At 39.8% G+C, this 15,559-nt stretch overlaps 2 protein-coding genes and 1 pseudogene across 2 annotated transcripts; all 3 read left to right on the top strand.

Annotated features, from left to right (window-relative positions):
* The first annotated feature begins 417 nt into the window (after nucleotides 1-417).
* LOC148741785 (histamine H2 receptor-like) lies at nucleotides 418-1,691 on the top strand. Its single transcript, XM_088746510.1, has one exon. It carries the CDS (start codon nucleotides 557-559, stop codon nucleotides 1,541-1,543), a length of 987 nt encoding a protein of 328 aa, XP_088602636.1. The 5' UTR covers nucleotides 418-556; the 3' UTR covers nucleotides 1,544-1,691.
* A 6,912-nt stretch (nucleotides 1,692-8,603) lies between these two features.
* On the top strand, nucleotides 8,604-9,826 carry LOC111331174 (histamine H2 receptor-like). Its single transcript, XM_022936237.2, has one exon. It carries the CDS (start codon nucleotides 8,706-8,708, stop codon nucleotides 9,675-9,677), a length of 972 nt encoding a protein of 323 aa, XP_022791972.2. The 5' UTR covers nucleotides 8,604-8,705; the 3' UTR covers nucleotides 9,678-9,826.
* A 1,090-nt stretch (nucleotides 9,827-10,916) lies between these two features.
* Nucleotides 10,917-11,706, top strand: LOC148741784 (uncharacterized; annotated as a pseudogene).
* Nucleotides 11,707-15,559: the final 3,853 nt, after the last annotated feature.

Here is a 15,559-nt window from a genome sequence, read left to right as displayed (position 1 = left end):
GCAATGTGTGACAGCCCAGCAGTAGGTAGATACGATGGCGGGGACGGAAGAAAGAACGTCTGATTCAACGTTCTCAAGTCGTCTGCTGCCTATTGTCAGAATGCCCAATGATATCTAGTGTCATTCTTTTGATGTAAGCCAAACATATTTTAACCGGAAATAAACACAACTTGGAAAGCTCGAATGTATTGTGATGGCACAAAAGACGTGTAAAATGTCGCCGTGCTGTCTCAATTCGTGTCGACCTCGACAGATTCCGCAATTGCGGTAGCAGTGATTCCACAATCCTTTATTGACACATTTTTCGTAGTTGTTCATGGATATAATTCAGTGGACTACCACAACAACAGATGTCAAATATGATTACGTGCTAATGAACTATATTATGGAACTTGAGCCTCATTTCCAACGCTGGCATAGTTTTCTATCTATTGTCTGAGGCAGTAAATACAATAGTTTCGCACAGGAAGTGAGGATTACAGCAGAACTCTACTCCAACAATCTTCACTTTCGGATTCTAATCGAACGTTGGTAGTGCCATAAAACTTATCGAGTCATGTCTCTAATTGGTGAATACCCGTGCAAAAATGAATCAGTCGCTCCAATCTACATCTCGTTTACTACGGCCGCGGTATGTATTCCGCTGTGTCTATTTACCGTCGCTGGGAATGTGCTCGTCGTGTTGGCAATCTTCATCGATCCAAACAAAGATCTCAGATCACCTTTTAACTACTTTGTGGCCAACCTTGCCGTTAGTGATCTCTTGTTGGGACTCGTCGTCGACCCGACTGCGATAGTGTACCATGTAATAGAAGGAGTTGAGAGAAAACTACCACCTTTACCCTACATTCACATGCCGTACTTCATTTCATGTACAGCCTCTGTTCTCAGTCTAGCAGCTTTGACACTGGATCGATATTTGGCGATAACGTCTCCGCTATCTTACAGAACACAACTGAATCCTAAGCGAGCTGGTTTAGCGGCGGCTGGCATCTGGATATTCTCATTGAGTTTCCCTTTCATATACCTTGTCACGGGCTACCTTACATATTCATTTGTCTTTCTTCACACAGTCGTAGTTGTCACCCTCTTAGTCATCCTTCTCACTTATCTGAAGATATTTCGTGTGTTTAAAGATCAAGTGAGACAATGGGACTCTTTGGATCAAACGAACGTGTTCAATCAGGCTAAGAGACAGGCTGCAAGATGGGAACAGAAAGTGACCAAGACCTTTATCATTATGTTGACTCTCTTCTTGGCATGCTACCTTCCTTCTTGTATTTGCATTTACATTATCAACTTATGCAAAGTCTGCAGCTGCAATCTAATTCACTGGGCAAGAGATATTCCTTTTGTTCTAATCTTAGCCAATTCAGGAGTGAACCCATTTGTGTATGCCTTGCGGTTTGAAAATTTCAAGAAAGCGTTCGCAAAGCTCTTGATGAACAGAAATTGTTGTCGACAACAAGAACAAAGGACTGTAGCATTTGACAACATTCCCATGCAGCCACAAATGGTGCAAGATGGAACACAAAGCGACTAATTATTTAGCTGTATCTGAATAATTAGTCGCTTTGTGTATTGGCTCTGTTCTTGGAGCAGGCTTGGACGTGAAGTAGAACTTGTTACCTATTAAGGGGATACTGCAAGCTGTTTTGAGTAGCGAACTGTAAATATGTCAAATACGGCAAAGTTTGATTTTGAAGATCTTGGAAGATATGATTTCTTTATAGAGATCGCCTTATTCTCAGCTTGGAGAAACTCAAAACAGCGAATTCATCATGAGCTCAAGTTGACATAGTGCCGAGCGAATTCGATTCGGGTAAATTTTAAAATTTGTTCATTGCCAACGCACAGTTATTTCTAGAATCGCATCATTGAGTAAAATCTCGCATTCTGATTGATTAACGAAGCGAAGTATTCAGCCCGGAATTGCGAGTTGAAAACGAGGCTACGGGAAATTGTTTCGCATGCACGTCACTAAGCACAACAACTATCGTCAAATTGTTCCAAAGTTTGGTTTCTATGTCAATTTAAAATGTTTTCAAAACCATTGTCACCTTCTAAAGAGCAAAAACAAAAAAAGAGTTTACAAAGTGAGCCTGAGGTTCTTCCTTGTTTTGAACTGAACTTCAAATTCTTGGAGAAGCATGAAAAACCTCTTTCGCTCGCGACAACCCGAAAGGGAGAAAATCCCATGAACACGGCCCAGAAAAACCAATCTCCGAGCTAACAGGTCACGCGAACCCGGGTTCACTATCCATCTGTAGCCATAATCTTTTAGAAAAACAACAGAGGATGTCAAGCAAGTTGGCTGGGTTTCCAGTCGTACCACTACGACTGTCACAGCTGCCAACGCCAGCGACGGTCCACGCACTAAAGATTTGCGAGAAATTTATGTCAACAGCCTTGCACTTCCATCAGTAGTTGGCAATAACACAACATCAACTGAATGAATAACGCCACTGATGATCTAGCAGTAAGAGTTCTAGGTGGATTGTTCACCAATGTATCGTTCAACAACTCTCCAGTGAATATCTCCATCAACTTTCGGTCAAATGCTCATTCCAACGATTCAGCTAATGGAAGTCGCCTGTAGAGAATTTCTACAAATAAAAAGATTACAGTTTTTGGACTTTTCATGAGACACTTCTTTGTTTTTAAAGGAATAAAGTATCGATCAATACACGTATTTACACTCCAAGGCACTTACCTTATATTGCGAAGTTATTGCACTTAAATTCAGTGCTTTCGCTTGCACACTTCATTTCTCTCAGTTTGCCACCTGAGAGGTAAAAGCTGTAAATTACTTTCCTTCTCCAGGAAATTATTTGCAATGTTGAAAAAAGATGTTAACGATAAATGGCTTGTAAATTCTGTGAAATACCACTATTATCCTGAAATAGTGTGAAGCTTGTTTAAAGAGTTCGAAAATTAATGTAAAATCAAGCACGAGTTGCAAATAAAATTGTCGAAGGTTAAAACGCGTACGAATAACCTTGCTTTCTATTCGCTAACATAATGACACTTCTGACAGTTGACTTTGAAATGGCTTTTTAGAGCGCGCGCTCGGGATAAAAACAAACAATAATATTGCCGACTTAATTTCTTGTTTTCTTATTTTCATTCAGTTATGCGATTCTAGAAAAATTCATTACCTGACTCGTGAATTCCGCGTTAAATTGCACTTGAAAACCGATACCGCACGAACTGCTTCGCGATTCGTGCGATATTGGTTTTCGCGTGCAATTTAACGAGGAATTCCCTCGTCAGGTAATGAATTTTCCTACAGTATAGCATAGGGATTAAGATTTGAAAAAAAGGATGTCACTAAAAAGTGTTCGCCAACCTAGCACGACTCTTACCCTCTCGATTTTGTTCACTCCGTCAAGTATACTCGTAATTAAGACCTTATGAGTAATCCTCTTAGGACTTTCTTCCTCTGTATGAGATAAAGGAATAGTATTCTTTGTATATTTCTTTAAATAAAGGTTGATTTTCTTAAAAATGCCACTTGTCTGCTAATCTTTTGATTAGGTTTGATGGGTGATATTGTGTTACAAAAGGTGGAAGATTCTTTTGAGTGGTTTGACTCTCTATTTATGAAATTCACTTCTGAAACTAATGGACGAATTTTCTTACAGTCGTAAAGTTGGTAGTTAAAACCAGAGTAATTCCCCATACGATGTATGAGTGTCGGGTTAATTCGGCACTTAATAAATAGGGAGTGCTAATTTACTACGCCAATCAAAATGCGAGTGTTTATCGATTCCCCGATGCAAAATGTGAGGGTTGTATTCAAGCACCATACACCATCCCCGTAAAAGTGCGTGAAAATAAGAGAGGATATCAATGTTTTTGTTTTCGTTCGTTAAGAATCAGTTAAAAAAAAGTTCGTGCTCAAGCCTCATAGACCATGTTATGAAAGAACTTAATTTCCAAAATGTAAAACATTGTTTCCCACTTATAGTCTAAAGCAGAAATAAAACTTAATATATTAGTCTCGAGCAGGAAGTGAAGTGCCCTTCCTCTGCGATACAGGAAGCGACCAGGAATATTACTCCCCCCCCTCCCTAGAGGGGATGCCAGTCCATCACAAGGTTACCACTCAGCATTTCATCAGGCTTCACTAACAGTTCGCCAGCACCCATTTACATTCCTGGGTGGAGAGAGGTATTGTGATAGTAGTGTCTAGATATATGCAAAATAATCCAAAATATAGGAACAGAGGTGCGTGTTAATCAATTGAAGTAAACTTAACTCAATTATTTTTCATGTCTTAGAACTGTTATGATTCTGGGAAGGACACCATTAAGCATAGTAATTCTTATTTGGCTTCTTTCATTAATGCCTTTTTTTTCACGATAACGTTACGTTATGGCAATTGGATGTTTGTTTAGGATCCGGTCTGTTTTCGAGGTCGCTCCAGAAGAAACATAGGTCAGTTTCTCATCAAGGAAAAAGACTCGATAGCAAAAGTGGCCTGGAAGAAAGATGTGCTGTAGATTTTCTGGTTGGAACTTAAATTTGTAGTTAGATACCTCAAATTAGGGAGTGCTCCTCCAAAAATCGGCTTCCAAGAAATTATCAACAAATAAAATGTAACGGTAGAAGAGATTCCAAACAGGAGAATTACCAGAAGTCGGTGGAGTAGTTGCTGGAGGCATCATCTACAGATAAAAAGAAGCTATAGTGAGTTGAAGAAGGTGTGACTCAAGAGTCCATCTAATGTAGTACATAGGCCTGATGAGTTAGGGGTGGGTCTGTATACCAGACGGAACGGAATGAAATTTATTTCAGTTCCTACCACATGAAGCTACTCCATGGCAAGTTAAATTCCAACCCCCTCACCCCCTCACCCCCAACCACACTACGTCAGGTTTTCCTAACAGTTCACATACCGTACATAAAATCCTGGGCTGGGTTGTTCAGAGTGGGTTAAAAAACCTAGGGTGAAATCCGATTTCAGATCTGAAAGCTTTAAAAGAAAATTCAGTATAATTCTTTTTGTCTATAATTTGGTTATTGAATGCCGTAAATAGAATCGGAAAATTGTTCCAAAAAGGCTTTTGTGCAAAGGAACAAAGAAACCTGGATTAAAATTCAACCTAGGGTTAGCACGTATCGGTCTTCGAACAACTAGGCCTTGGGTAGGAAGAGACGGAGTGGGTGTGTCTTTTCCTGAAACGCAGCGCAATATATGACCTGGCCTTGAAAACCATTCGGTCATACTGATATCTCCTCAGAGAGAAGGAGGTTATCTCTATTTTTAGCAACTGACATTTCGATAAAGCGTGGTAAAGTTGTCTTTGTGTTCGGAGCTTACAGTAAACGCCTTCATGTCTGAGATGGAACGCAATTACCAGGAATACAGTATGCACCTTAATAATTTGGATATATCAACAAAGTTGAAATGGTAAATTGGCCACCCTAACGATTACAAAAGCTGACGTTTCGAGCGTTAGCCCTTCGTCAGAGCGAATAGAGGAATTGTGGGTTGTGAGTGCTTTTAAAGGCAAAACATGGAGCTACGTTATTGGTGGGACCATGGCAACGAGAAAAACAAGAATAAATTAGTGGAATGAAAAGCTTTCGTTGATCCCTGTGGGATTTAGACTGCCATGTTCCCATCAATAACGTAGCTCCATTTTCTGCCTTTAAAAGCACACGCAACCCACAATTCCTCTATTCGCTCCGACGAAGGGCTAACGCTCGAAACGTCAGCTTTTGTAATCGTTACGGTGGCCAATTTACCATTTCAACTTTGTTGATATATCCAAATTATTTCGTTACTCCCACCGACGCAGCCCCAAACAGTTTCTTTCGAAACTATCAGCCTTTATTCATCAGTATCCATCTTAGTTCGATTCTTCAGAAAGGACGGCATTGCAAATCACAGGCGATCTCTCTTTTCTCTTACCACAGAGGAAACCTTGAAACCAAGAGTTAAGCCGCTTAAAACGGCAACGGCAAGCCTGTGACAAAGACGCTTGCTCCAAGGTTATAAATTTAGTTAGTACCGCTAGTAGCACTGATCATGAAAGCAACAAGAATTAGCCAAGGCAGTACAGTGGCCCTGGAAAAAGAAAAAGAAAAAGAAAATATTCTACAGCTAACCAAGGCAATAAATCATTTCGCCTAAAAGCAAATAAACAAATATCTCATTACCTGTAAAGTAATTCATATCGATGAATAAAGGCTGATAGTTTCGAAAGAAACTGTTTGGGGCTGAGTCGGTGGGAGTAACGAAATAAATTGGATATATCAACAAAGTTGAAACGGCAAATTGGCCACCGTAACGATTACAAGAGCTGACGTTTCGAGCGTTAACCCTTCGTCGCTCCGACGAAGGGCTAACGTTCGAAACGTCAGCTTTTGGCGTTACGGTGGCCAATTTACCATTTCAACTTTGTTGATATATCCAAATTAATTTATATCGATGCCGAGGTATTAAATTATAAAAGATGCCATCCGTCAATTGAAACAAACCCATACCACAAAAAAAACAATGCTTCTTACTGACACTTGACGAATGATCTTTCCAAAACCGAGAGGTATAAATATGAATTCTTATGCTTCTAAAAATAACGAGATCAAGAAATGTTCCCTTAACCCGTTTTGCACAGCAGTAACCACAAACCCACTACTCTCGTCTAAGCTTAGGTCTATTTGTGACAATATTTAGCTATCGACCAAACGGTCATCGGTCAGTCAATTCCCTGAGGGTGGGGTAAGTCAATTCCTAAGGGCGGGGTTGATTTTAAGATTCAGGGCCGGTTTGTTTAAAGTTGGGTTGAGATAACGAAATATGATTTCAGAACTGAAAGCTTAAAAAGAAAATTCAGTCTCTGTTTCTGATTACAATTTGGAGATTAGATGCTCTTAAAAGAATAGATAAAATTATCCCTAAAAAACATTCGAACAAAAGAAATAAAGAAACACAGATAAAAATTCAACCCTGGGTTAGCGCTAATCGGCCTTCAACTGGGTCCTGATAGACAAACAAATTAACTCCCTCTGATGATAGAAAGCTTTCATTGCTGGAAAATGGATAGAACAGAGAGATCACAAACAGTACCTGGTTAAGAAATAATTACATTAAATATTAAATAAATTAAGCATCCGCCCTCAGTAATATCTAAATGAAGAGACCGCGTGCAGATGTTAAGAAATAATTACATTAAATAATTACATTGGATAGCAAATAAATTGAGCATCTGCCCTCAGTGATAACTAAATGAAGAGACTGCGTACTGATGTTAATTAACAACAGTTGTGTACATATTACGAAATCGCTTTCTACCAGTAGGAGAGGATCCTTCGAAGCCTTGGTTCGATGTCAAGTCCTGGCATGATACATGCACGTGTAAAAATAATATAACCTGTTCACGATTCATAATAATTATTTATTAGATAGATATTGATGAAATACCAGAATTTCTCCTTTTGCTAAAAAATCATATCTTTACCGTGCGCATGCGCAGTGAAGATACTATTTTTATCTTTCACATGTGAGGATATTGGTGTGGCCATGGTTATCAACATAATTACCCAATTGCTGTTTCGAAAATGAATAAAAAAGTTGTATTTGATGTGGAAATTTCATCAGTATCTATATGATAAACAGAACATTTCATGTGATATCCTTTCTATCTTTTCAAAACACTAAGAGGGAATATACCTTATAGCCCCCGAGTTAACATCTTCGAGTGCAAAATGCTTCTCGCAAGTGTAGACTCGATCGTTCCTTATCTAATATTTAAAATCAGAGTCAATCGCTCTTGTTTTTTTTTTAGCTCCCCAAGCCAAGCTTCGCGCTATTCACGATGTTTCTTGTCCACAGCTAGGGGCAACTTCCAAATACCAATTCCTTTGGTCCGTCTACACGATCCGCAGCCAAAAACCGCACAGTTGCGGTCTAGTATGGTATAAAAGAAATCTAACTAGTTACAACTCTATTAAAAAAAAAAACCTATAAAAATCAATAAAATAATAAAAATCTCTGTAAAATATCGCTTGTTGTCTCGACTCCTCGCTAAACGCTTCGAAATCAATGTTGGTTGTGTGCACCCTCATAATCACGTGGTCAAGTCAAAACCACAACAAAGAGATCCCTCTTTGATGTTCGGCTGGTGTTAAGTCTGGTTGAATAGTTTCCGGCCACGAAAACACTCTCGCACATCACAAGGATGTTAAGTCTCGTAAAGAAGAGATTGTGTGATCAATATCCCCTTATCAATTTTACGTTCATAATAAGTGTTCGCTTTCGCGCTGATGGGACACAACAATTCTTCTACTTTCCCTTTGTGTTTATTTCCTTTTCGGAAATAAACACAACTTGGAATGTAGTGAGTGTAGTATGATGGGACAATAGACGCATAAAATGTCGCCGTGCTCTGTCTCAATTTGTGTCGACCTCGACAGATTCCGCGTTTGTACTAGCAGTGCTTCCAAAGTCCTTTATTTCAATATTTTTCCTAGTTGTTCATATATATTTCAGCGGACTTATGAAAACAACAGATCTTTTACGTGCTAATGAACCGTGTAACGGAACTTGAGCCTCATTTCCAAAGCTGTCATAGTTTTCTATTTATAGGCAGTAACTACATTAGTTTTGCTCAGGAAGTGAAGATTTCAGGAGAATTGTCAGTCTAATCTACTCCGACAATCTTAACTTCTGATTCTAATCGAGCGTTGGTAGAGTCATGTCTCTGTTTGGCGAATACCCGTGCAAAAATGAATCAGTCGCTCCAATCTACATTTCGTTTACTACGGTCGCGGTATGTATTCCGCTGTGTCTAATTACCGTCGCTGGGAATCTACTCGTTGTGTTGGCAATCTTCATCGATCCAAACAAAGATCTCAGAGCACCTTTTAACTACTTTGTGGCCAACCTTGCCGTTAGCGATCTCTTGATGGGACTCGTCGTCGACCCGACTGCGATAGTGTACCATGTAATGGAAGGAGTTGCGAGAAAAGTACCCCCTTTAGTCTACCTTCACGTGCCGTACTTCATTTCATGTACAGGTTCTGTTCTCAGTCTAGCAGCTTTGACACTGGATCGATATTTGGCGATAACGTCTCCGCTATCTTACAGAACACAACTGAATCCTAAGCGAGCTGGTTTAGCGGCGGCTGGCATCTGGACATTCTCATTGAGTTTCCCTTTCATATACCTTGTCACGGGCTACCTTACATATTCATTTGTCTTTCTTCACACAGTCGTAGTTGTCACCCTCTTAGTCATCCTTCTAACCTATCTGAAGATATTTCGTGTGTTTAAAGATCAAGTGAGACAATGGGACTCTTTGGATCAAACGAACGTGGACAATCAGGCTAAGAGACAGGCTGCAAGATGGGAACAGAAAGTGACCAAGACCTTTATCATTATGTTGACTCTCTTCTTGGCATGCTACCTTCCTTCTTGTATTTGCATTTACATTATCAACTTATGCGGCAAAGTCTGCAGTTGCAATCTAATTCACTGGGCAAGAGATATTCCTTCTCTACTAATTTTAGCCAATTCAGGAGTGAACCCATTTGTGTATGCCTTGCGGTTTGAAAATTTCAAGAAAGCGTTCGTAAAGCTCTTGAGGAACAGAAAGTGTTGTCGACAACAAAACCCAAGAACTGTAGCATTTGACAACGGTGGACAACTGACTTTAAGCAGTGACTAATAAAAGGCCACAAACGGGCAAGATGAGAACACAAAAAGTAACCAAGGCTGATATTGTCCCTCTTCTTGCTGTATCTCCAGTTGTACCTTTATTCCGGCAATTAGTCAGCGATTGTCATTTTGTTTTGATAACCTTTGATCCTCGCCATTTCAGGAGTGAATCCGTTCGTTCGTGCTCAGGTTCCGAAAAGTGTTTTTAAAATCCTCTGACGTGGAGCAGACCTGAACGTGAAGTACAAGTTGTAACCTTCAAAGGGAGTACTGCAAGTTGTTTTGAGTTGCGAACTATAAGTCTTTCTTTATCGAGATCCTCTTAATCTTTGGCTGGGGAAACCCAAACCATTGAACTCATCAGGAGCTCAAGTTAACATAATGCCGAGCGAATTCGATTTGCGTGAGTTTTAAAAATTCTTCATTGCCAACGAATAGGATAGGGATTAAGATACTAAACAAAGGATGTTGGTAAAAAAGTGTAGACAAACCTATCACGACTCTTACCCTCTCGATTTTGTTCACTTCGGTACGTATACATGTAGTTAAGACCATATAAGTAATCCTCTCGTATGGACTTTTCTCTCCTGTATGAGATGAAGGGAGAGTCTTTGTATATTTCTTTGAGTAAAGGTCGATTTTCTAAAAAATGCCACTTGTCTGCTTATCTTTAGATTAGGTCTGATGGACGATTATTGCGTTACAAAGGGCGGAAGTTTCATTTTTTTGATACTTCACTTCTGACACTTAAGACACTCAACTGATTTTCGCTATTGCTTAAATAGCGCTATCTATTGCGAGGATCGTACATCATATGTACACTCAACTAAATTCGCTAATAAAAAAATTGATTACAACAGCCATGGCAACAACTTACACAACATACCGAGGAGTTTTCCGAAATGGACGAACTTTCTTGCAGTCGTAAAGTTGGTATTAGAAACCAGGGTATGAGTATGAGTGTCGGGTGAATGGCTCTGCGCGCCAGGTCTAAAAATAGATACGTCATCTTTGGACCCCCCACTGGTTTAGGACAAACACTCGGAGTCTTTACAAGGACTTGTATGCGAAACGTGTCAGAGGCAAGACTATTTTCGCTCAAAAAATGCTCTAACTTTCTAAAATGGTTGCAACTAGGCATTGCTGTTGGGGTACATGTAAAAATGACTCAAGATATCCAGAAAGATTGCCAGATTCGCTTAAAGAAATGCTTAAAAATGGTCGGAAAGGCTTCATACCGTTCCCAAAGCCGAAGCATGACTTGGAACTTTGTCAATGTCGGGTAAATGCGTGTTCTAGAAAGAATTTTTCAGTTGATAGTGTTAACTACAATACTTATATTTGTGCTGTACACGGAAATCCTCGACAAAATCCTTTTCAAACCGCTTGTTTGGAAACGTTACGTAGACGACATCTTCTCGCTATGGAGTCCAAACAAAGCAACAGTAGAACGTTTCATTGAAAAAGCAAACAATCATCACCCAACAATAAAATTTACGGCTGAAATTTCCGATAAGGAAACAACATTCCTGGAGACATACATCCACAAAGGCGAACGATTCGAAAAGGACGCAATCCTTGATGTGCGTACTCATTTTAAACAAAGTGAGACGTTTCAGTATGCACACTGTAGTTCCTGTCACCCACAAGGAGTTAAGAAAGGCTTCATAAAAGGAGAGGCCCTTAGACTTCTCAGAACAAACTCCTCTCAAACAATATTCGAGGAGAAAATTGCAAATTTCAAAGCGCATTTGCTAAAGAGAGGCTACCCAGAGGCCCTCATTAACACAACCCTCTCAGAGGTGAATTTCAAAAACAGGAAACTAGCTCTTCAACAGAAACCGAAGACGAACCAACGAATCTTGCCTTTTATTACGCAATACCAACCACCAGTGCCAAACCTAAAGCAAATTCTCATGAGACACTGGCATTTAATAGAAACAAAACCAGTACTGAGCGAACTATACGAAAATCCGCCACTCGTGTCTTAAAAAAGAGGGCGATCGCTCAAAGACATGCTCCTGAGGGTCAAACTTTGAATAAGCTATTCTAAACACTCGCTGGGGAGTCGTGTAGGCCTGTCAACCCCCTTTTTACATTGAAATGTTAGATCCTTATGTTTCACGAGATGGACTTTACTTTCCTTTAGTATCTTCGCCTAAAGCCATTTCTCATCATCTATATTTGAATCAAGTACATAATGTTTTCCCGACTTGAGGTAGTCACGAACACGTGCGATGAGGTCTGCTCGTTTTCCACTTAATTTCAAGCCTCTACACTTTAAACAACGTTTCAGTTGTGTGTTTATATAGTTCTCTTGATCTTGCTCGAACTTTGAGCCAGGAACACCATCGTTTTGATTTAGAATACGAGCTTTAGAGGCGTTTGAACTACAGATGGGCGCATTACCGCCCATATTCATTTACTCGAGAAGCCTGTTTGTTTGTCCTAATCGCTCTAGGGGATCAAAATTTCGTGACGTCACGAACGCGCAGCGCCATTCGGCGCGAAATGTGTGTGATTTGCCATGCAAACTATCAGTTATTCGCCTTTTAAAGGAGGAGGGTTGGTCCAATTCCCATTCAAAATGCGAGTGTTTTTTGATTCCAAATCATAGAGGCTCTATGCAAAACGCGAGGGTTCTTTTTATGCACCATGCACCATCCTCGTAAAAGTGCCTGAAAATAAGAGAAGATATCAATGTGTTTTTTTTTTTTCATTCGTTTAGAATACTAAAAAAAGTTCGTGCCCATAGACCCATGTTATGGAAGAACTTAATTTCCAAAATTTAAAACGTTGTTTCCTACTTATCGTCTAAAGCAGAAGTAACATTCATTAGTTTCGAGTAGGAAGTGAAGTGCACTTTCTGTGCGATACAGCAAAATATTGGCGGTCTCAGGGAAAATATTTTCTCGCATTGGGTTTCGTTTCTTCCAATGAATCCCAGAAATCCCAACGTCTCATTCTAACTTAGTTTTGGTAGTGCTGTAAGTTTTATCGAGCCTTCTGTCTCTGTTTGGTGAATATTCGTGCATCAATCAATCAGTACGTTGTTCTAATCTACGTCTGGGATTTGGGATTGAATTACTCCAAATCCTTAATGACGGAAGAGCGGAAAATTACCCCAAATACTGAAAGGCGGAAAGGCGGAAAATTATCCCAAGTCCCAAAGGACAGAATAGTGGAAAATTATTCCAGATCTTAAAAGATGGGACTATAAATACAGTTTATTCCTTTGGTAGAATTAAGGGGTAGTGATGGGGAGATAACAACTGAAAACAAAAACTCGTATCATTTCAACGAGGCGACAGAAATTGCCAAAACACAGAGGTCGTATCTCAAAGATTCACTGACAGACAAACTTTATCAAATCATAGTAAGGACTTAAGTCCCACAAAGTGCGATTTTATTCTCTATGGATGTAAGCGGCCTGCACTGTGCACGAGTATTTTGCAGGAGGAAGGAATTGAAACTGTACGCGAATTTTTACGAAACCTCAATTTCGAAAAAAAGCTATGAAGAGAACATCTGAGTACTCCAAGTCGCGACATCCAAATTATCTAACTGAAAGAATCCTTACAGAGATTGATGAGGAAAAGGCGTAAAAATTTTTTATTGAGCAACTGCCAAATTACTGGAAGCAGCCCAAGCTTCAGGAGATTTATCAAGATCTTCCAATAGTTTCATATAAAAGGTGGAAAATCATTTAAAGACATACTCATCAAAGCGAAGTTCTAAAAGTCAACTACTTCGAAAATAATTTGGATATATCAACAAAATTGAAATGGTAAATTGGCCACCGTAACGATTACAAAAATAATAATAATAATAATCCTTACGGTGGCCAATTTACCATTTCAACTTTGTTGATATATCCAAATTATTTCGTTACCCCCACCGACGCAGCCCCAAACAGTTTCTTTAGAAACTATCAGCCCTTACTTCGAAAATAACCTAACCACCACAACATCAAGAGTCGTTTCGGGCTGTCAACCCACTCAACACCTAGGCTCGATTTCTGCCGCTCTCTCGAGTCCGGTCTTTTTAGTTCCTCCCCGTGAAGAGGCTCCCCGGCCCCGAGTCTCTTCGGGAAGGAGCGCGGGCTCCGGTGCCCGTACAGCGGCTGGTAATCGAGCCTACTCAACACCTCGTCAACAGAAAATCATCTCAAACAAACTGAACAGCCAACGACATGTTACACATTACGAGCAAAGATAATTTTTGGGTATTTATTTAATTTCCGAGGAAGTTATGCTCATGAGGGGAGAAAAGGGTGACGAAAGGTCTCACTCACTCACTTAAGGTGGCTCGTACCAGTTTCCTCGCGCGGGGAACAGGTCACTCTTGCGTGACGCGCGCGAGAAAAACGTGCGAAAAAAGCGCGAGATCAAAAGATGAAAATTCAAAACAAAGATGGCGGCGCGTGGAATTTTTTCTACTTTTGTGAGAAGTTTACCTAAGAGCTTGTATTTGATGTGTTGAGCGGCCACTGTGAATGCAGGAGATAGAAACTAAGATAACGAAGACGATTTTCGGAGAAGTAAAGGTTGCTTCACTTCACATTTAAAAGAAATATTCAACCGATATGAAATCTTGCGACCGCGAAAAAAGGTTCTGTCCTCGTGTACCGGTTCACAAGAGCCAATACAAAAGACCAAACAATACACAATAGTTAACCGAGAACTCCTAAACAAAGAAAGAACAATGGTAATTCCCTTGTGAACCGGTACACCAGGACAGAACCCGAAAAAAGAAGAACTCAAGTGAAGGATAATCTACTTGAAGTGGAAGAAGACTTTGAAACTTCAAGGAAAATAATATGATATAGCCAGAAGTCATGTGTAGGATTTTTAAGATGAGCTCGGGAGGCTGTCTTTGACGGCTGTTTAATGATTTTCTTAGCAGTAAACGTCTGTAAACATCAGATCGTAGGTGCTCGCGCGAGCACACGCAATTGTCAGCGATAGCTAAAACAGATCATGAGCAAATGTCGATCTTATAGAATCCAGATTTTTAAATGCGCGAGAACGCGCGTGGAAATTGCTCAACTCACGAAAGCTATTGCATGAAAACAAGTCGGGTGACCCCTTCTTTTTATTGTTCCAATATGATAATAACGTCGAAAGGTATCATCAGAAAAAAAAAAATAGAAAATTTTACGGAAGGAAATTTGCAATGTGTGAAAATTGCCCTTTTTGTAGATTTTCTGAAATTTCGCTCCGTAGAATTTTTTAAAAGTCTTTGTGCATTTTCCTTTTCAAGTGCCAAAAGCAATCACTGAAAAAAATCAGGGGGTCACCGAGTTAGTTTTCGAATTATTTAAGCCACAAGCTAAAAAATGCGTCTGAATAAGCCTATGAAAGCGTTGCCATAGAAACTGCTAGTGACGAAATGACACTTATTTTTGGATAACCAATGATTATGTAATTCAACCCCGTAAAAGTGTTCAACTGGCCTTGGTCAGTCTTTCTGTTGTATTCTTTCAAAGTTACAAACCATCAAAAAGATGAAAACCGGTACGAGCCACCTTAAGTACACGACCAAAACACTACTACGAGTTGAACTCAGAGGTTATGCTTTCTCAGCTTGTTTTTGTTTTCTTGACCAAATTCATTACGTCATCATAATAAACCCAAACCGCAGGCGGCCAAACATCACACATCAAATTTCACCACAAAACCTCTAGCCAATCAGTTGTTGTTCTCAAAATAGTCGCACCCCGGAACGCGAACTAAAATTAGATTTAAAAAAAATAATTATCATTGGAAAAGGGGTATGTATGTACTCTCAGTTTATAATCTCTTAGTGACATCGGGTGTGCGTGCCCTACTGCTGTGTTGTTCTTCAGGATCGAAGCTGATGAAGAATTTATTTAGTATTTCCGTTCATTCG

The sequence above is a fragment of the Stylophora pistillata genome, chromosome 1 (assembly GCF_964205215.1).
Source record: "Stylophora pistillata chromosome 1, jaStyPist1.2, whole genome shotgun sequence".
NCBI lineage: Eukaryota > Metazoa > Cnidaria > Anthozoa > Scleractinia > Pocilloporidae > Stylophora > Stylophora pistillata.
This window is presented reverse-complemented; position numbering and strand designations above follow the sequence as displayed.

Bases quoted from the DNA above. Each gene is read 5' to 3' on its own strand.
- LOC148741785 (XM_088746510.1), top strand. From the start codon at position 557: ATGTCTCTAATTGGTGAATACCCGTGCAAAAATGAATCAGTCGCTCCA.
- LOC111331174 (XM_022936237.2), top strand. From the start codon at position 8,706: ATGTCTCTGTTTGGCGAATACCCGTGCAAAAATGAATCAGTCGCTCCA.